The following is an 18,500-nucleotide window of genomic DNA, read 5'->3' on the forward strand; positions in this document are numbered from 1 at the left end:
GCTGCTCCTCCTGTACTCCTGCACGGCTCCTGCCAAAGACCACGCCGCCGGCTGAGGAGGAGGAGGAGGCTGAAGCAGAGCTGAGCTGGGAGGTAGGTAGTGCTTACAGGTGTGGGAATTTGTTTTACCTGCGCAGCGTTGAGGAAAACTGGCCCAAACCCTGGCACTTTACTACATGAGGACTGACCGGTGGCGGCATCTTCTCTTTAGGACAGTCCATCATTTTCCTTCTTGTGCTTGCCTGTTGTTTTTTGGCCTCTGTGAAGCCTAATTGCTGCTGCATGTCTCCTCCTCCCATAGCTGCGTTTGCATGGTCTTGGAAGTGGCTGTGTCGAAAGTTGGTTGCTCCTTCCCCCCCAGCTGATCCCCATATCTTTGCACCCACGGCTCTGGGTGACAGCGACCTGGTGCGTCTGTCAGCTCTGCGGTGCTTCTCACCTTTGGTAATCCCATCCCTAGTGCCTGCGCCGGGGACGAGAGAGGATTTGAAACACAGGCGTGTTAGGGAGGGAACAGCATAGAGAATGTTTTCAGATCAGGCACTGTCTGTTCACAGTGTTGGTGACGGCCAAAAGGCTGATCTTTTCTCACCCGGCTAGTTCTCCAAAAACGCTTCAGATGAAATGCAAGACCTCTGTATAACCCTGGTACTGCTGCCTGCTGGCAGAGCTGGCTGCGTTTTAGAGAGCATGATTTTCTCTCTTGTGCGCACGGCAATTCCCTCCCCGCCGCTCTCATGGCAGGTAAGCCCCCTCCTTTCGGCACACCGTGCCCCACGCTGTGGCCACGGAGCAGCCCTGCACCGAGCCTCCCTGCCACCGCACAGTGAGCCGGCCACTTCGCTGACGCTGCTGAAAACTTTTTGTTTACTGGAAGACTGGATGCCTTTTCTTTTTGTGTAAGATTGATTCTCAGCCAGAGCAGGCAGAACTCTCTGCTGTGCCCCTTGTAATGCAAGCTTCGGGACAGCACGGCTGTGCTGAAACAGGAGTTGTGATAACTGTAGTTACGGATATGTTTTGCTAGACCAACTTCTCTGAGTCTTTTCCAGGTTCACCAGTTAGTTTTTTATTGGTTGCGTGCATACCCAAAAGCCTACATGAATGTATTTCCTGAAGAATTTCTCAGAGGACCATCACCCTTGGGATCACCATTTTGATGGAGGATGGTGAATGCTACTTCTGACATGGTTCTGTAACAGCTGAAGGCTGTTTGCATTATCTTGTTGGCCACCAGCACCCTCACACCATAGTTTAGGATCCTAGGCCTAAGATATACTAAAACCCAACTTTGTATTAAAAGTGTGTCTGGACGTCAGGCTTGTAGATGGTTCCCAGGGCTGAATTTTTAAAACAGCAAGTGATTTGATGACCCTTTTTTGTCACGCGTTTCTAGAGAGCCTGGAGACAAATGTGTAATTTCTCTATGCAGTGACTTCCTTCTCTTGTGCAATGGGGGAGTAAAAAGGTGTTTTATACCAAGCTTAATGCTGCTGACAGCATAAACAAAATCATGTTGTGAGCACACTCGTATTGTTGAATAGCATGCCTGACAGAGAAGTACATTAAATGTTAACCTCCTGTGGTATATGTGGTCAGCTGCTGTTTGATGTCTTATCAGAATACCTATTCACATTTCAAAAGACAAAGAAAACCCAAAAACATTGTGCATTTTTTTTTCTGATGTGATTTCACTTTGCTGCCTTGGACCATGGATCTATTTTATTACCTTACAGTGGAGAATTTCTGTTTTCACTTTCTGTTTTTAATCTTTCTGTGATCTTCCAAAACTGAAATGAGACATAACAGGAATAAATGAGGGTTGTTCTGTTCCATCTTCAGACCCATTTCAATAAATGATAAAAGTCCTAAATAATGAAAAAGGCAAGCCTTCTTTGTCCCAGTTTATGACAATTGTTGCTGGCAAAGTGAAGGGGAGAAGGTTTCCCAGTGCTGACCGCCCGCACCTTATGCCTGGGCTTTTCCTTAAGCAAAGCTCACACCGAGATGGGTTTTTCGAGTTTGGAATCACTGGCTTTGCACATACTTGATAGAACAAAGATGGAGCAAGGGGACCAGCCTTTTGGGTAAAAGAAGCACAAACACCCAAACCACTATTTTTCATTGTTGGATAGTCAATATTATTCGAGACTAATTCAAGAGCTTTCTTTTCCTTCAAAGATTGCCTGAAGCATTGTAGCTCAACTCTTGACTTCAGGATTTCTCAGATGTCCTTTGCTCTGTTCAAGAAGTGCCCACATATTACTATTAATCTTGTCCATAAAAGTCAGTCTTGTGTTTGGTCCTGGTCAGAAAGACACATTCACACATAGTGATTTCAAATGAAACTTTTGCCTTTTTATTCTTCTGCCTAAAAACTTGTAAGAGGGGAGGTATGAAATCTTGATGGGTTTTGGAGTTATTGGAGCGTATCAGAAAAGGAGTCAGCAAAAGAAATTCTGAGTATTGTGAAAGCAAATATAGATTTTACCTATGCAGTGGCAAAAGTTCATCTGTTGTGTCCCACTCATTTGAAACCCACAAGAGCCCCTCTTGAGCTTTCAGTACACCAGAAAAACGTGAAACTGCAGTTTGGTAATGAGAAAACCTGACCCATGCATCTACATACTGGAAAGACACTCCTCCTCCTCTTCAACCCAACTTCTTGCTGGATCTGGTGTTTTTCAGAACATTTTGGGCTTTATCTTTTATCTTCATTCAGCTGTGCATGTCCATCCCCAGCCCACAGGAGAGGAGGATGGTGTAGGTGGTGGGAATGCAGGCTCTGATTTACCCTGGCTAGCCCAAGGGATCCTCCTCGCTGCTAAGGTGGAGAATGGTTGATCCATAAGGCAAACTCCTTTCTGTCAGTGCAAGGCCAGCCGTGCTGCAGCCGAAGCCACGCTTGCAGCCCCAGAGTCCCAGGCTGTGGTGGGAGGAGTGCCTGAATGCCTGGCCCCCTACTCCCCTTGGCTTCACGCTGTCCTGCTGCCGTTACTGCCAGCAAACCCTGGCATGTCCACCTGTAAGCAGCATGCCTTTGGGCTTGATTATTTGCTTGTTTTCTCAAGCAACACCACGCAAGATCAGGAGTGAGTTTAAACACTGTGAGCACTGATCCCTGCAGGTTTTGTACCTGCACTGCTGCCTACAGTCTAGGACAAGCCTAGGGTATCTGCTAAGCGGTCATGCAGGCTGTCCTGCTTGCTCCTGACGTGTCCAGATGACTTGCTAGGTCCATGCTAAGGCACTGAGCACAGGTGGCCTTCCCTCTCCCTCAGCAAGCTCTGGTGCACGGGCTCAGCACGGCTGCGCTTGTTTGCATCGGCGTGGATGGTGGACACAGCTGGTGTGGACATCAGGCTTCCTCGTGGGTCTTTGATGTTGAAAATGAGCCCTTTGACTCACCGCCTCTGGTACAGCAAACTGTGAGGTTTTCAACACTTTTTGTATCTTGCACATTTCCTGCAAGAGGTGGCAGAAAAATGTGTTTCCTGAGATGAAGTAAGCGAAAAAGAATAGCTACGAAAACCGGATCAAAAGAACCTAAAAAACCAAGAAAAAGAGTAAAGCTGTTTAGCAGCTTCCTGTTTACCAGAGGCTCAGATAGATAGAGATTTATCAGTGGTGTTGCCAAGCTCTCTTCACACCTCCTCTCAGACCACTGCAGCATAGGAGGTGCGTGTCACCCCACCAAAGCCCCTCTTCGCACCCCCAGCGAGAGCAGAGGCCTGAGGGAAAACGTGAAAGACAGGACAATGCTGCGCAGACACCCGCTTTGAGACCATAGCCATTGTGGTCTCCGTGGGAAATGCCAGCGGGACGGGATTGTTGCCCCAATTTCGCTGCGTGATGCTCTCGTGCTGAGACCAGCTGCCCTGGGAAGGCATTGCTAAAGGCACGCAACCCCTCTGAGGGCACCCGCTGCCAGTGGAAGGGTGCAGGTTTGAATTCAGGGCCCCTCAGTCACCATCCTGGTCTTAAGCCACACAGGCTTCCCTGTTTTAAGAGCATGGTTTCATATGCTGAAACCCATTTTTCCTTTTAAATTCTGATAGGCATCCAGAGCTGCTGCCACAGGAGGCTCCTGTGACGAGAGCAGAGCCGTGCTCAAGAGGCAGAAGTGGGTGTCGGTGGCCACATGGGGAATTTCCCACCCCACAGCCCCGTGGTTCCTCACAGCCCCTGGGCTGGCATGGCCCGAGGCCAGACGAAGTGGTGCAGCCATCGCATCACGGCGGTGCATCCTCGCAGGGTCAGGCACCGGGCCAGCACACGGAGCAAGGCTGACAGCCTGTACCATGCGCCGCTGCTCACAGAGGGCAGAGAGTGCGAACGGGGCACAGCCCAAACCCTGCCAGGAGCCAGCCTAGCCATTTAACCGAGTAGCTAATTGAGTGCCCTCGCCCACGCCCCAGCCCCAGCCCCATTTGGTTCATCTGCATTCACAGAGCCAAAAAGTGTTGCATGGGGTTAGACGGCATCGCAGCGGTGGGAGGAATCCTGCACGGTTCCTGTGCTGGAGCTCACAGACTTCACACCTGAAAGGTCAGCAAGCCCTGAGAAGAAAGCCCTGAGTGTCAGCAGGAAGATGTGTTGTGGTTTTTGGTGGCATCTGGGTAGCAGGGCTGCTCTCTCTGCAGACTGGGTCACCCGGGACTGGGCGCTGCTGGGCCAGGGCACTGGCTCCAGCAGCCCCTTGCTCTGAGCCAGTGTGGCCAGTTTCAAGCTCTGGTGGCAAGCACTGGGCAGCCACCTGGCACAGGCAGCATCGATAGTCTGCTGGGGAAACATTGGCTTATGCCAGAGAGGGAAAACGTGAAGAGAGTGTTGGTGAGTTGGCCAGTCAGATGAGCCTGAAGAAACTCACTGCAGGATGCAGCTGCTGCCTTTGCTGTGAGATGTAGGAAAAACGCATATAGTGACTACTGTTAAAAAAGATTAAGAGGGAGAAACTGAGGAATTATGTGCCAGTCAGTGTAAGTACAGCTGCTGAAAAGCACTTGAAGGAATAAGCAGCCTGCAAGAAGATAAAAAGAGTAAAAGCTGATACGGCTTTGTCAAGAAGCAGCTATGTCAAATCAGCCTTGTGCCAGCCGGGCAAAGCAGTGGTGTCCTGTACCTCAGAGCTAGCCAGCTTTTGGAGCATATCAAAAAACCTTCACCAGTGTGCACAAGTAGTCAGAAAGTCAAACTCCTGAACAGTCACTGCCTGACAGGAATGCTTCCCAGAAGGGTCCTGCAGCCAGGGCTGTGCTCTGCCCTGGCACAAGCCAGCCTGCACATTACTGCTCTGCATGAAGGGTTGGTGCATGTTTTTATTGTTTTTACACATGCCACCACCTTGGGAGGGTGTGTAGGCATACTGGGGGACAGGATGGCTGCTCAAATTGACCTTGGCAGATTAAAAAGCCTGGGAGCAATGGGTTGCCGTTCATTAAGGACAAGCACCCATTTCTGCACATGGGCAGGGTCAGCTGAGACCACAAACACAGGATGGGGAAGGCAGCACTTCTGAGGATAAGGATCTGGGTCTGGCATCCAGCAGGAGAGAAGTGTGAGTCACCAGCGCTATGTGATTGCAAAAGAAGACAGCTACCCCAAGCAAGTGACTCTTCCAGTTTGTTTTGCCAGCTGCAAGGACACAGCTGGGGCTCTGTGTCTAGTTTTGGGCACTGTGATGCAAAAAGATTAAGGAAAACTGGACAGGCACCAAAGGAGAACAGTGGCTACGATTAACAACTTAGAAAACATGACCTAAAAGGAAAAAAAACATGATGGAATATGAGCCATTAAGATTGAAAGGAAACTTGATCTTAGAATATTTTAAAGCAGCTAGAAGAAAGCAGCAATTGTTCCTCCATGGATAAGACAAATAACTGACTCAAATCATACCGAGAGAGTTTTAGATTAAGTCAAATTTACTAGGAGTGAGTCTGGAGAAGCACTAGGATGGTTTATAAGGAGAAGCTGGGGGGAAGCAGGGGCTGTAGAAGCAGGATGAACAACCATGTGGCAAGAACAGCAGTGGGACACTGCCCCTACCTTCAAGCTAGGGGATGGACTACACGATCTCCCAGTGTCCCATCCAGCCCTGTGTTCTGATTTCGCTGTTTTAACTCATTCTCGCTTGCATCCTTCTCTGTTCCCCACCCTTAGGCAAAGCAGTGTCAGATGCTAATCTGAGAGATGCCGAGCACTGGCATACGGAAGGTGTGGGACAGCAAAGGCTTGAAAAACTAAGTGCTTCAGGGTGAGAAAAGAAGCATCAGATAAGGGACAGATGGAGAAGAGCCTGGTTCTCAAAGACTCCATGTACAAGAGATGTATTTGTTTACTTCTTCCTGTCCCATAACTACCCTGTCATAAAACATGAGTGAGAAAATCCCACTCACTGCTGACATCGTTATGAATGAGTTACTGTGCTGGAATTTTTGCAACGCACTGATTTCTGCTTTGGTGAAGTTAAGCGATTATGCAAGGCCGCAGCTGTCAAAGCCATAATCCGCATGGCTTTGGTGCCGGCAATGAAAAGCAAAGCGTGGAGCGGAGTGAGCTGATCCAGACCTCACCAAGCACCTCCAGCTGCTTCTCCTGTACAAAATCAGCAACAGTTTTGGGAGGACTCCCTCGCTCACAGCCTTTTTCTTTGCACGGAGCATCTGCTGCAGCAGAAAGAGCCAGAGCAATGCCAAGTAGGCTTTTTTGTACACACACTTGTACACATCTGCACACACAAGCACTTTGTTACAGTAATACGACTCCACTTTGGTAAAGGTTGTCAATATTTTTGCTGATCAAGCTGAAAAGAAAAATAAAAATTCCTCTCTGCTATCAGCAAAAAGGCACATCTTAGTTCTACTGGAAATTTTTTTCATCTTTGAAGTCTGCCTGGTTTTGAGGAAGAAGGGTTAGAAGAAGAGGTTATTATCAAAAAATGCTATATTTGAAAATTACACATTTAAAAATGAAAAATGGCAATGTTTTGTCTGGAACTTGTAAGAATAAAGCATTGTAACTCCTCACTTTTTTTCTTTAATTTGGAGGGGGAGAATCCCCCCAAAACAACTTGGCACTTTCAGAGATATTTTAGTCAATCTAAATATACCTTTTTGATGATAAAAAAACCTATCACTCAAAATCATCTCACACAGTCACAAAATCTCACCACCTCTTTGTACACAGCCATACAAATATGTTATCCCCATTAAGAAAGGGAAGTGAATCATTCTTCCATATGGCGTATTTGTACCTCCACACTGCAGTGGGCTGATCAAACAATTTTGACTAAGAAGATACGGTCCTACTAAGATGGTGTGTTGATAGCTGATGCTGATAGGCCCAAACATTGTGGCATTAACTGAAACAGGCAAGGATTCCTCAAAAGACAGTTCCTGTGCAGGGTTTATTCCTGTACCTTCCAAGTGATCCACAGCCCTGGGCACCCAGGGCTCGGTGTCCCCCTTGCCTGTCCTCGCTGCCCTGTGGGAGAGGGGTGCAAGGGATTTACCGACGGTATTACAGCTGGGGAAGGGCACTTGCTGGTACATGCAGGCAGCAGAGACACTTGGGAGAGGGTTGTTGGGGCAGAGAGATGGCCAGGAGATGGAGTTTTGGGTGGGAGGTTCATCGGAGTGCTGCCTGCCATGCTGCTTCCACGCTGCAGAGGACATGCTCACCCTGACCCGCTGCCTCTACCTTCTCCTGCAGAGCTCAGCTGTGGTCACTGTTTTTCCCATCAACAGTGATGACTGCTGGTATTTTACAACCCACTTTAGCTGAGCAACCCAGCATCTCTGGACATCACATAGCCCTTGTTGCAGTTAATCCTGGGTTTGTTTCCCCTGCTGAACTAAATCATCTATTCCCTCCTAATATGACAGAGTAAACCCACTCAGATGTAAAGTGAGAGTTGATATGAAAGGGAAAGGCCTCATTTTAACTAAGAAGCTCCACTTATTTCGCTGTCAAGCAACGGCTGAGGCAAGTGCTCTTCTCGGATAAGAGTGCCTGACTCGGCCGGTTACCACCGCTTTGAGATGGGTGGAAGCAGAGCACCACATCGAGGCAAACTTGTCCTCCGCTTTCCAGCCGTGTGCTACATAGTGAGGAGATCCAGGAAATACTTGGTCTTTTCTTGGGAAATATCCTACTAGGTAGGGTATCTTACTCTGCTTTTATTCCCATCTTTTCCTCATGGCTGCTACACCAACACTGGAGCCTATGCCGTGGTGTCAAAAATGTGCCTCCCATCCACCTTACCCAGCAGCCAGAGCCATAGTGGGGCTCTCGGCTGGTGCTCCGCAGGCCAAAGCAACTTCCTGCTGGTGGTGTCTTCTCTTGCAACCACAGTTTCCTTTCGGTGTTCAAACTTAATTCATCTAGATCGTCTGTAGGAGGAAGGAGGGGTACAAGAGCAGGCATAGCAGTTTTGCAGCAGCTAACCTGGCCATCAGCCCCAGGCTGAGGAGCTGCAGTGGTGGTACGGAACAAGAAAACCCCGTGGGACTAATATCAGAGGCTGAGCTAGCGTGCACGGATGGTGCCAGAGTGCCAGTGAAGATGTCTGGCTGTCGGAGCTGCAGACGTGGCCATGCTGTTTGCCTCACAGCAAGATTTGTTTTGGTCGTTGCATTTGCCACAGCTTTTCCATTTAGCATGGGGCTTCAGTGGAGCATCAGTTTCCAGAACTTCAGGCTCCAAGTAGTTTGGGGGAGTGGAAGTCTGCATTAGTCTGATGTGCTGGTCGCTTTTAGGTTGACAGTCTCTTCAGCTACACGAAGCATTACATGGGGTTTTTCTCCATTGAAGCGACCATTCTGACAGAAGATAAACCAGCAGAAATTGTAACTTCAGAGTGTAAATACCAGAACCGCTGCAGTGGTGATGACAGCAGGCGCAGCTAAAGGGGAAGCGTGAGTGGCGTGGTGCACAGTCTCGTGATGTGAGACTCCCCAGCACCTGCTGGCTGCCTGGGGCCACCGCGGCCGCTGCAGGCTGACCCTGACAACCGCTGTTAAAACAGAATAGGACAAACCAGAAGGCTCCTCCTACAGTGACATTTTCCCTGGGCTTTTTAACGTGAGTGGTGACTGAGATGCCTGTGCACTGACGGTCTCACCAAGGTGTTGATGCCACAGAGGTCTTCTCTCCTGCAGCTCACAGTCCTGGCTGGGCGCACAGAGCGTAGCACGTGACACGGCTCTTGCACGCAAACCCAAACTGGCCATAGGCTGGACCACCAGATATACCAACAGTCCGTTGTCTCTGTTTTGCTGTAAGGCATTTCTTCCTCACAGGAGAGCCCATGAGAGTATGCAGAGACATTGCTAGCACTGGTATTAGTGTTCAGCTAAAACTCAAATGGAGGAACGTTGCCAGGCAGCAGCCAGGGCTGCTGGAGAAGGGAGCTCGAGGGTGGATTTTGGATGGGTTCTTAGCAAACAGATCTGAGACCTCCCTGCCCTCTGGCTCCAACCCAGCACCTTGGGAGCACCCCTGAGGCCCTGGGGGGGACCACCCAGTGCCTGCTGTCCCATCCCCAGCTATGAGAGCCACTGGGTCAGGTGCCCACACACTTAACCAAGGACCATTTTACACCAGCTGGCTTGCTCTCCTCCCACAGGAAGGCTGCTCCACAGCCCCAGTGTCCTGCTAACAAAATCCCATCAGCCCAAGGGAAAACCTGTAGATATTGCTCTCATATGCCTGTGCTTTTTGCAAAGTGAGACAACTCTCCTTTTCCCCTGGCCATTTCCTCGCTGGCTCATCTGTACGCAGCAAACTTATCTCTTCCTTGACTTTGCTTAACCAGGCTGAGCCCAGCTCTCTGGTGCTGCTACTCCTGCCACCCTGCAGTCTCTCTGCACCTCTTTCCACTTGAATTCAGCACTTTGAAACGCAGGTGACGTTTAACTTCTGTGTTAATTTTTTACCACGTCTTGCTGGTTTACTACATTTTCTGCTTAGTTATCCTCCTCAGATGAACTACAAAGGGCTGTTTGTTGGCTCAGTACAAAATCCCTGTTTGCCTGCGTGGCCCTTGTGTAAGTCAGGACATGATGAATGCTACCAGCGGACTGAAAAGTGTTGGGAAGGATACAGGTCATTACAACCTGGCTCATAGCTGATGGTGGAGAAAATCAGAAATACATAACTCCCATTCCCTGCCAGATATCCTCCTCTGAGCTTTCAAGGGAAGTTTAGCACACCTACAGCTTTCAGCACCCCACGTCTGTGAACCCACTGGTAGCTATTTCTCCTGCCCTCCAGCCCAGCAGTGCTCTGTCTGCTCAAGCTCCCCTCGAATTACCTGTAGGAGAGCAAGCAGGGCTCAGCACGAGGAGAAGAACAAAATCTGCCTCCAGTTCTTCCCTGTCTCCAACCCAGGTATCTGGTATTAGTTTTCATCACCATAATTATCGCTCTTTCAGCCAACAGTTCCCAAGTCCGCCCCTGTGCTGCGGGCCTCCCATCCCACCCACCCTCATACCTGTTGGTCTTCAGCACCTTTCTAAAGCTGTATTTGTCATCTCCTATATCTGTCTCCTCTCCCTTCCTTTCACTGCCTTCACCAAATCACATCCTCTGTTGCCTTTAATGAATTTTCTTCCTCTGTTGAGAAAAGCTCAGAGGATGGCTGTGTCAAGTCCACCAACCACCCCAGAAGCAGCACAGGCACGTAAACCTTTCTGAAAGCCAGGCAGGGCCAGGGACTCGAACATGTATATCACTTCTCAAAAAACAGCAAAGCTGCTCTCGGAAATGCTACATCAGACTCTCCTGCTGTTTCCCGCCAAAACACTGGCACCACCATGATTTTTCCTCCCTCTCCTTATTACCCAGCTGTTACCTGTATGCCCGGCGCAGTCCTTTTTGGTCTGCCTGAAGTACAGCAGCCAGCTGACCTCCAGCCATGGCAGTCGCCAGTCCTGCTCATTTGTATCTTGTCTTTTTTTTCACTTGAATTCAAGCTCTTTTCCTAGCCTTCGAGGTCTCTGCATCTTCTTGCTTACTTCAGCTTTCTCTAATGTTTCCTCTGACGTTTCCCTGTCGCACTCTTCCAGCTTTGTGCCTCACTTTGCCTGGCTGCGCAGAATTGTGGCTGGTGAAAATACACAGGTGGAAGATTTCCCAATTAAGAAATACACATTTTGAATGAACTGAAACCTTTTTGCAAAATCATAATATGTGCAACAGAAAATAACTCAAGAAAAAATATACTTTTTTTTTCATTTAAGAATATGTATTAATGTTTTAAAATTTAGATATATGTTTATTGGAAGCTTTCATTCTTTTATTGGTTTCATGTCAAAATATTGTTTAATTTTTTTATATATGTTAATAACTTATCAGACAAACTAATGCAAAAAGCCTTCAATGGAAAAGGGGCCATCTTTAATTGACTGATGTTTTGATCATAAGAAGAAAAAATGAAAGATAACCTTATTGATTTCTAAACAAAAAAGTAAGTAGAATGGAGTTAGTTACATTATGCTGTACTGTATGTCTGTAACAGCAGGATATACTGTTGACATATTTTAAATCATATAATAAATATACAGAGAATAGAACAAAATAAAGTTCTGTTACAACTATGTCCAAAAGTTAATTCCAAAAAGAAAAAAAGAGGAGCTGGTCTCTCTTATGTGATAAGACCAACTGGGTACTTGGACACAGGGTGATGCCGTGGTCATCGGTAGCATTTAGAATACCCTCAAGGGACAGGTCTTTTCTTTCCGACTGTGCTATCAACTAGTGCCAGATCCTTCATTAGGTTACTTCTTTTTTCCCCAGGCTGTTTTCTCACTTTTTTTTTTGTCTGACTGCAGTATTTAGCTCTTCTGTTCTTTGGGACTGTCTTTACTCATTTATGCAACAGCCAGCAAGCTGGAAAGCTACTTTGGATTGGAGCTGCTATAACTTTAACAACATCCATGTTTTGGATCTGCCACGTACTTGTTTGAGGCTCTTGGGCAAATCTCTTGCATTCTCTCTGCTCCTATAAATCAGGAAAATGGTGCTTGTTGAGATTAATGGATGAAAAGCATATCACTTGGCTGACTTATAAAGCACCACAGTTTACAGTATTACACAAAACAAAAATAATTTAAAGTTATTGAGTAAAATAAAAAATTTCAAACCTGTCCTTGTTTCAATATTTTGTCCTTGATGATGTATCCTAAATGCACTAAAATATACTTTAAAAAATCCCAAGGTAGCAAAGAAACTCTGAAATATCTCCACTTGAATAAAAGCTGCTTAAAAAATTATTGCAAAGAGGTATCAGTAGCTGTGAGTTCTTATTTTGCTCAGAAAGCTGATACATTACTAGTGGAAAGGGATGTAACCAGACTGCAGTATACAAGTTGATATTAACTGAAGGAAATGAAAATCTAAAATAGTGCAACTCGGAAATTATATATCAGCTTCTGTGAAAAGCTGCAAATTCATTCAGGTGTGTTCTGTGATGGAGACATCTGAACTTTTAAATTTTTCACTTAAATCAAGGGTGTCTGTGAAGAAGGGGGATTTAGCAAATACATTAAAAGAAGAACACCTATGCATGTGCTACCTTTACTGTCTTCAAAAAGAGCCGTATTTGATTTTTGTTTTGCAGAATGTATTTGTAAGCCTTCTCACCTCTTTTCCTGTTTACTGCAGCTACAAAACCTTCTATTTGCCTCAAAACCTGTTCTGTAACTGGCAGCTGCCCATTTGACACCCACGTAGCACCAAATCTCACCCATTGCCACAAGTGATGGAGTAAACCTCCTGGGAACTACCGAGCCCGAGAGAGAGGACAAGGACACGGAAGAAGGAGACGGGGACCAGGGCCAACCGAGAGAGTCGAGGCATCTTGCTGTCAAAGGTAAAGTCCATCCACATTTACTGTGCTACTCTTAAAAGTAATGGGCTAACTCTGGCAACCAGGGGAAAGGGACCGGCAGCAGTTATCTCTTTCTTGATACCCTCCGGAAAACTGCTTTTTCAGTTTGACTGTTTTGCCAACTGATGTGGAGAGGGGAGAAAATGGAAAAAGCTGTGCCTTGGTCAGAAGCTGTCAAAGGCAGTAACGGTGTAAAGGTGATCTGAAAGTCTGAAGTGGAGCTTCTCTAGTCTCTGTTCAGCCCAGGAAAAACACTTCCGAATTTTGCCAAAATCAGATGCATCATATTCATAAATCTGTATCTATGTATCTGTGTCTATCTACTTATTTATATATCTATATATCTATAATGCAGTATTCATTATTTTTCAAACTTTTTTTACTTTTGGTTGTTGAATCTATGGACTGCTTTTAAAGGGTCATTGGCAGGCAACTAAGAAAAGCAAGCCATTGCTGCAGTGCTTACAGTCACAATGTGTCGGGGTCATACATCAAAAACATCAGCAGGAATATTTTCTACCCATACCTGTTGCTGCATGAACAGCCATTATCTAGTGACTCAACGTCTCAATATTTAGGGCTTTATGCATGAAGACAAAGTTGAAGTTAATAACACAGGTGTCCTACCTACAGCTGAAAACTCAACATAGGAAAGAATTACACTATCAACATAGATTGCAGCACTGCTTTTCTCTCGTTACTCATTATTTCTGAACAAGGATCTCCGTAGGGTTGAGTGCTGTATTTGTAACAGGTTTCTCTGCATTGCACATGCCAGTTGACACGGGTGGAAGCAGTCCTGTTTCCCCAAGAAAAGCTGAGGCAGGTCAGTGAGGCCTGAGCAGCATCCATACCTGGAGCAGAGGACGAACACTGACTCCAGCACCCCTCTGTGCTGTGCATATGGATCCTCCCGTTTCTCTGCACCCAGTGGCACAGCTGGGTAAGAAGGGGTGAATTCTGATTCCTTCCTCATCAATATGAAAATTTTCACTGTTCTCTCTCTTTTTGTATACCTGACCAGCGATTTTTAACTCAGGAAAGCATGTCCTCTACTTTTAATGAATTCATCACTGTCATTCATATTACTGCCACAGCTTAATTGCAATGACTATTACAAATGATTCTTCCCTCCTGGAAAATCTGTGTCTTTGAAGCTCTTTAAAGAAGTGATCAACCCATATGCAAGCATAACATATGTGCAGTGCACAATAAACATGCAAATGTCTTAGCAGGGACACAGCAAACTCCTCTGAAACAGTATCTTTTGAAAGAACCATTACTTCTTAAAATGTGAACACTTAACTCTGCAAACCAGTTACCCTTTTACAGGGGTCATGAGGTGACATCTGAAAGCACTGACTCACTTTCGGAGAGCAGGTGAGACTATTTTAAAGCTGTATTCATTGCAATTTTTCAGAAGTTACAGAGACGAAACACCTCCCCAAATTGTTTTTGTTTTCTCTAAAACCAAAAAAATAGAAAACTGAAGTTGGGAAGAACAGGCAGGAGTAATAAACTGCTGTGTTTTAGCAGCAGGCGCAGCCAAGCTGCTCACAAGCTGACAGGGAGGTCAGTAGCAGCCTCACTGCAGCAGCCCAGAGCTTGGCACTGCAAGTGCTGCTGTGTAGCCCTGTGAATTCCTTGATGCTGCAGAGCTTTTTTGGATGCGATCCTGCACCCACCCGTGGAAAACTAGCTTATGTGTCTCTGCACTCCATGCCAGCATCCAGCCCTTAGCAGCTCAGCTAAAAATGTGGTTGTGCTACTGGGTGATGGTTTCTTCAGTCTAAACACTTTTATAAGGGTCTTCATGCTACCGGCAAAAAGCTTCCCCACCCCAGGGAGCACAAGAAAGTCCAGATTCTTAGATCAGATGCAGGGTTTGTACCATTTTGCACCATCGTGACTATTCAGAGAATGAATTTTCCCCTGTTGCTATAATGATGAGGTGCTAACTCACTGGCACTGAGGCAGTTTCGGGGAAATCAAAGGCATTCCAGTGCTCACACTTACGCAGGTATAGGAATGTCTGGCAACCGGCAGGCGCAGCCTTCTGGGTGCCTCTTGTCCAACCAGTGAGACTGAGACTGCATTTTGCAGTCCCTCTCTGCCTGGGGGCTGACCCACGGGCTCTATGCAGCACAGAGAGAGGCAGAAGCCACCCTGGGAGTGCTGTGCCAGCCAGCAATTTATCCCTTGCTCTTTCCTGCATAGGTATCTGAGATGAATCCCACAAGCCAGTTCCCTGGCACAACAGAATATGACTATGGATATGACGAAAACACTGCTCCGTGCAACGAAGGAAACGGCTTTCGCAGGTTCAAATCCCTCTTTCTGCCGATCCTTTACTGCCTTGTGTTTGTCTTCTGCCTTCTGGGAAACTCCTTGGTCCTATGGGTTCTCCTGACCCGGAAAAGGCTGACGACAATGACTGACATCTGCCTGCTGAACCTCACAGCCTCCAATCTCCTCTTCATTTTGCCTCTCCCTTTCCAAGCCCACTACGCTTCAGACCAGTGGGTTTTTGGCAACGCTATGTGCAAGATAATGGCTGGCATTTATTACACAGGTTTTTATAGCAGTATTTTCTTTATAACCCTCATGAGCATAGACAGGTATATAGCAATTGTCCATGCTGTCTATGCCGTGAGGATACGGACAGCCTCTTGTGGCATAATTATCAGTTTAATCCTGTGGCTGGTGGCTGGCTTGGCTTCTGTACCCAACATCATGTTCAACCAGCAGCTGGAAATCCAGCAGTCTGTACAGTGTGTTGCCAGATACCCCCCAGGTGACAATACCTGGAAGGTCGCGTCTCAGTTTGCAGCCAATATCTTAGGCCTCTTGATTCCCCTTAGCATCCTCATTTTCTGCTATGCCCAGATACTGAAAAACCTGCAAAAATGCAAAAATCGGAACAAGATCAAGGCAATCAAGATGATTTTCATCATTGTCATTGTTTTCTTCGTCTTCTGGACTCCCTTCAACATTGCGTTGCTCCTAGACTCTCTGCAGAGCCTGCACATCATCAATGACTGCAAGGCAAGCTACCAGATAGCCCTGGCCCTGCAGCTGACAGAAACCATCTCCTTCATCCACTGCTGCCTGAACCCCGTGATCTACGCCTTTGCTGGAGTGACATTCAAGGCCCATCTTAAAGGACTGCTCCAGTCCTGTGTTCGTGTCCTGTCCAACCCTGTTGGAGGTGCAGGGGCTGGTCCGTCATTTTCAGCACCCACCCAGCTCTCCAGCTGCTCTGACAGCACAGGATTCCTGTGAGCCCACCTGAGCTGCCTTTTTCTGGTGCAAGAAGTTGGCCTAAGCTCTGACATGGCCCTGGAGGTTATATCATGTGTGCGGCACCCTCTTGGGAGGGCCAGTATGCCTATCCCACTTTTTGGCATACGCTGTGAACTATGGCACAGTAAGTAGCAACATTAGTTTCCTAAGAGCACCAATGCATTTGTAAGATGGTCACCCCACACGCTTGCCACAGAATGATTTTTAATTAAGTTTTAGAGCTCTGTTAATACATTTCAGCATCACTTCTGCTTCACCCCCTAAAGTGCTCTGCCTTGTGAAAGCTGTTCCATACCTGAATCCCTTCATCCATGGGACAGGCATGGGACACAAAGCAGCCTTTGATGGTTATGCCTTCAGAAATAGCAGAGAGTGCCTCCAGGTGTCCCCTATACTGGTCACTTGTAGAGGCCCATACACCTGAATGTGTCGTCATCAAATAGCCCAGTAATCTGCGTCACAGCTGGAGGTGTGGGACATCCAACTGAGTGCTCCCAGCACTCATCGCTCACTGCTAAATGCAACCACCACAAAATGGCATGTAGCACCTAGGCTCTGTCTCTTTTTCCATACATCATTATTTTCTGCTGTTTTAGAAATGTTTTCTTTGAATAAACACATTAACTGCACCTTTTTTGTCTTGGCTCCTGAAAGTCTTTCTAATGACTCACAAGCCTAGGTTAGATAATGAAAGGATGTTTTTACTGATATTTGAGCTGGTGACACATAAGATACATCTGACGGAATTGAGAGGCACCCTGGAGCTCTTCAGCAAAATGTCTTGCCTCCACTTTCCTGCCAAGAAAGAATTGTTCTCAAAATCCCAATAAAAATTCACAGTGAAAAAATAACATTTATACTGAGGTAATATTACTGTAAACAAAATTATAGAAGTTAAACAAGAGAGTACCTGAAACCAGGAAAAACACAGCCTGGGTGTTGTCTCTTCTAGGCTAATAAAAAATACTATATGTTTTCTTAGTTCTACCTTTCCTTCTGAAAATATAACTGCATTTTATAATGTTTCCTAAAAATTCCAAATACATTTCAAAACTCCGTGCTGAAATATTCTTGCCATTAGCTACACAGTGTAGAAAATGCTTCTTTCATTTATGATAGGTAGTGTAATTAACGTTTCTAGGTATTATTCCTCCATGGATAAGAAATGTCCTGAAGCTTAATTATCATACTGTTTCACTTCTCAAAAGACTTCTAGGTATTTAGAAACAAAGCCCTCTGTTCTTGTATTTCTGTGGGGTTTTTTGTGCTGTGCAGCACTTCAATGATTGAAAAGAAACATGGGCCAGCATCTCAGGTCAGATATCTTCCACCTGTGGCTAAAATTTTGGAGTTTGGATAAAAGGAATTCTGTTTAAAATGTTCTGTGACATTTACCATCAACTTACCTCTTGATGTTTCAGATGAAAATGGAAGTAAGAAGAAACAGAAGTTATATATATATTTTCTTTTTTAATTGATATTTTGAGAAGAAGGGAAGATGGAAATGTTTCAGGCCAGCTCTCACACACTAACACTTTCCCAATGAGCTGCATCACTGTAGCTTAGACAGCACACAGCTTGGCAGTCAGGAGCCAAGTTCCCTGGCTGCAGGGAAGAGACACAACCGACATTGATCAGAGAGGGGACTCTGGTCCCATCCAGACTGCATGGGACTTACAGCACCAAGGAGCTGCCTTCAATGATATAAAGTATCTGTGGAGAGTCCCCTGCACTTTTTTAGGTCTCTAGATTTCAGATAACGATCATTTCATATCAGCATCTATTTTTGGCAGCTTTTTTTCTGATTGAAATTAGGCACGTGTGAAACAGCAAACAATTTGCCCTGATGACTTTGTTTTGCCAACAGTTGTGTAAAAAAGACCAAAACCAAGCAAAGACTGCTTTTAGGTAAAGGACTCTCTGGTTTTAAAACACAGATTTGGATCACATCTGCAATCTTGTTATTCAGAAGAAACAAGGAATAAGGGATAAAGTCCTTAAATTCTTATTTTTCAGTAATCGTTTATTTGCCTTGCTGAATTTCAAACTGTATAAAGACAAGACGGTCAAAAGCACTGTAATTTTTCAAAGATCATTCCCCTTTTCAGGTTGTTATGTCATTCAAATTGATATGTACTAGATATGCCCCAGACATGCACAATTCTTTCCAATGCCATTATGAAATTCTGCATATGTCAGCCTAAAATGTCCTAATTGCATCATTAATGCAGCAATGTTTTCAGCAGTAGACTAGGATTCTCTCTGGATTGCAAGACAAGGACCAAACTCTTTGGTTTCTATTATTTTTT

General features: G+C 46.0%; 1 protein-coding gene and 1 long non-coding RNA gene across 3 annotated transcripts in view; one reads left to right on the forward strand and one right to left on the reverse strand.

Annotated features, from left to right (window-relative positions):
* On the forward strand, positions 1-16,754 carry LOC104337275 (C-C chemokine receptor type 8). The gene is made up of 3 exons (XM_009943219.2): positions 1-92; positions 12,663-12,870; positions 15,106-16,754. Exon 3 carries the CDS (start codon positions 15,115-15,117, stop codon positions 16,168-16,170), a length of 1,056 nt encoding a protein of 351 aa, XP_009941521.2. The 5' UTR covers positions 1-92; positions 12,663-12,870; positions 15,106-15,114; the 3' UTR covers positions 16,171-16,754.
* Positions 10,861-18,500, reverse strand: part of LOC142361161 (uncharacterized) — a 23,790-nt gene continuing 16,150 nt past the window's right edge. For both annotated transcript variants that reach the window (XR_012763731.1, XR_012763730.1), the window contains 2 exons: positions 15,693-15,786; positions 10,861-11,103 (listed from right to left, as the gene is read on the reverse strand). This is a non-coding gene — a long non-coding RNA (uncharacterized LOC142361161). The remainder of the gene's footprint in view (positions 11,104-15,692; positions 15,787-18,500) is intronic.

Source organism: Opisthocomus hoazin, chromosome 4 (assembly GCF_030867145.1).
Source record: "Opisthocomus hoazin isolate bOpiHoa1 chromosome 4, bOpiHoa1.hap1, whole genome shotgun sequence".
Lineage (NCBI taxonomy): Eukaryota > Metazoa > Chordata > Aves > Opisthocomiformes > Opisthocomidae > Opisthocomus > Opisthocomus hoazin.

Excerpts from the sequence above, each read along its gene's own strand:
- LOC104337275 (XM_009943219.2), top strand. The coding sequence starts at position 15,115 with ATGAATCCCACAAGCCAGTTCCCTGGCACAACAGAATATGACTATGGA.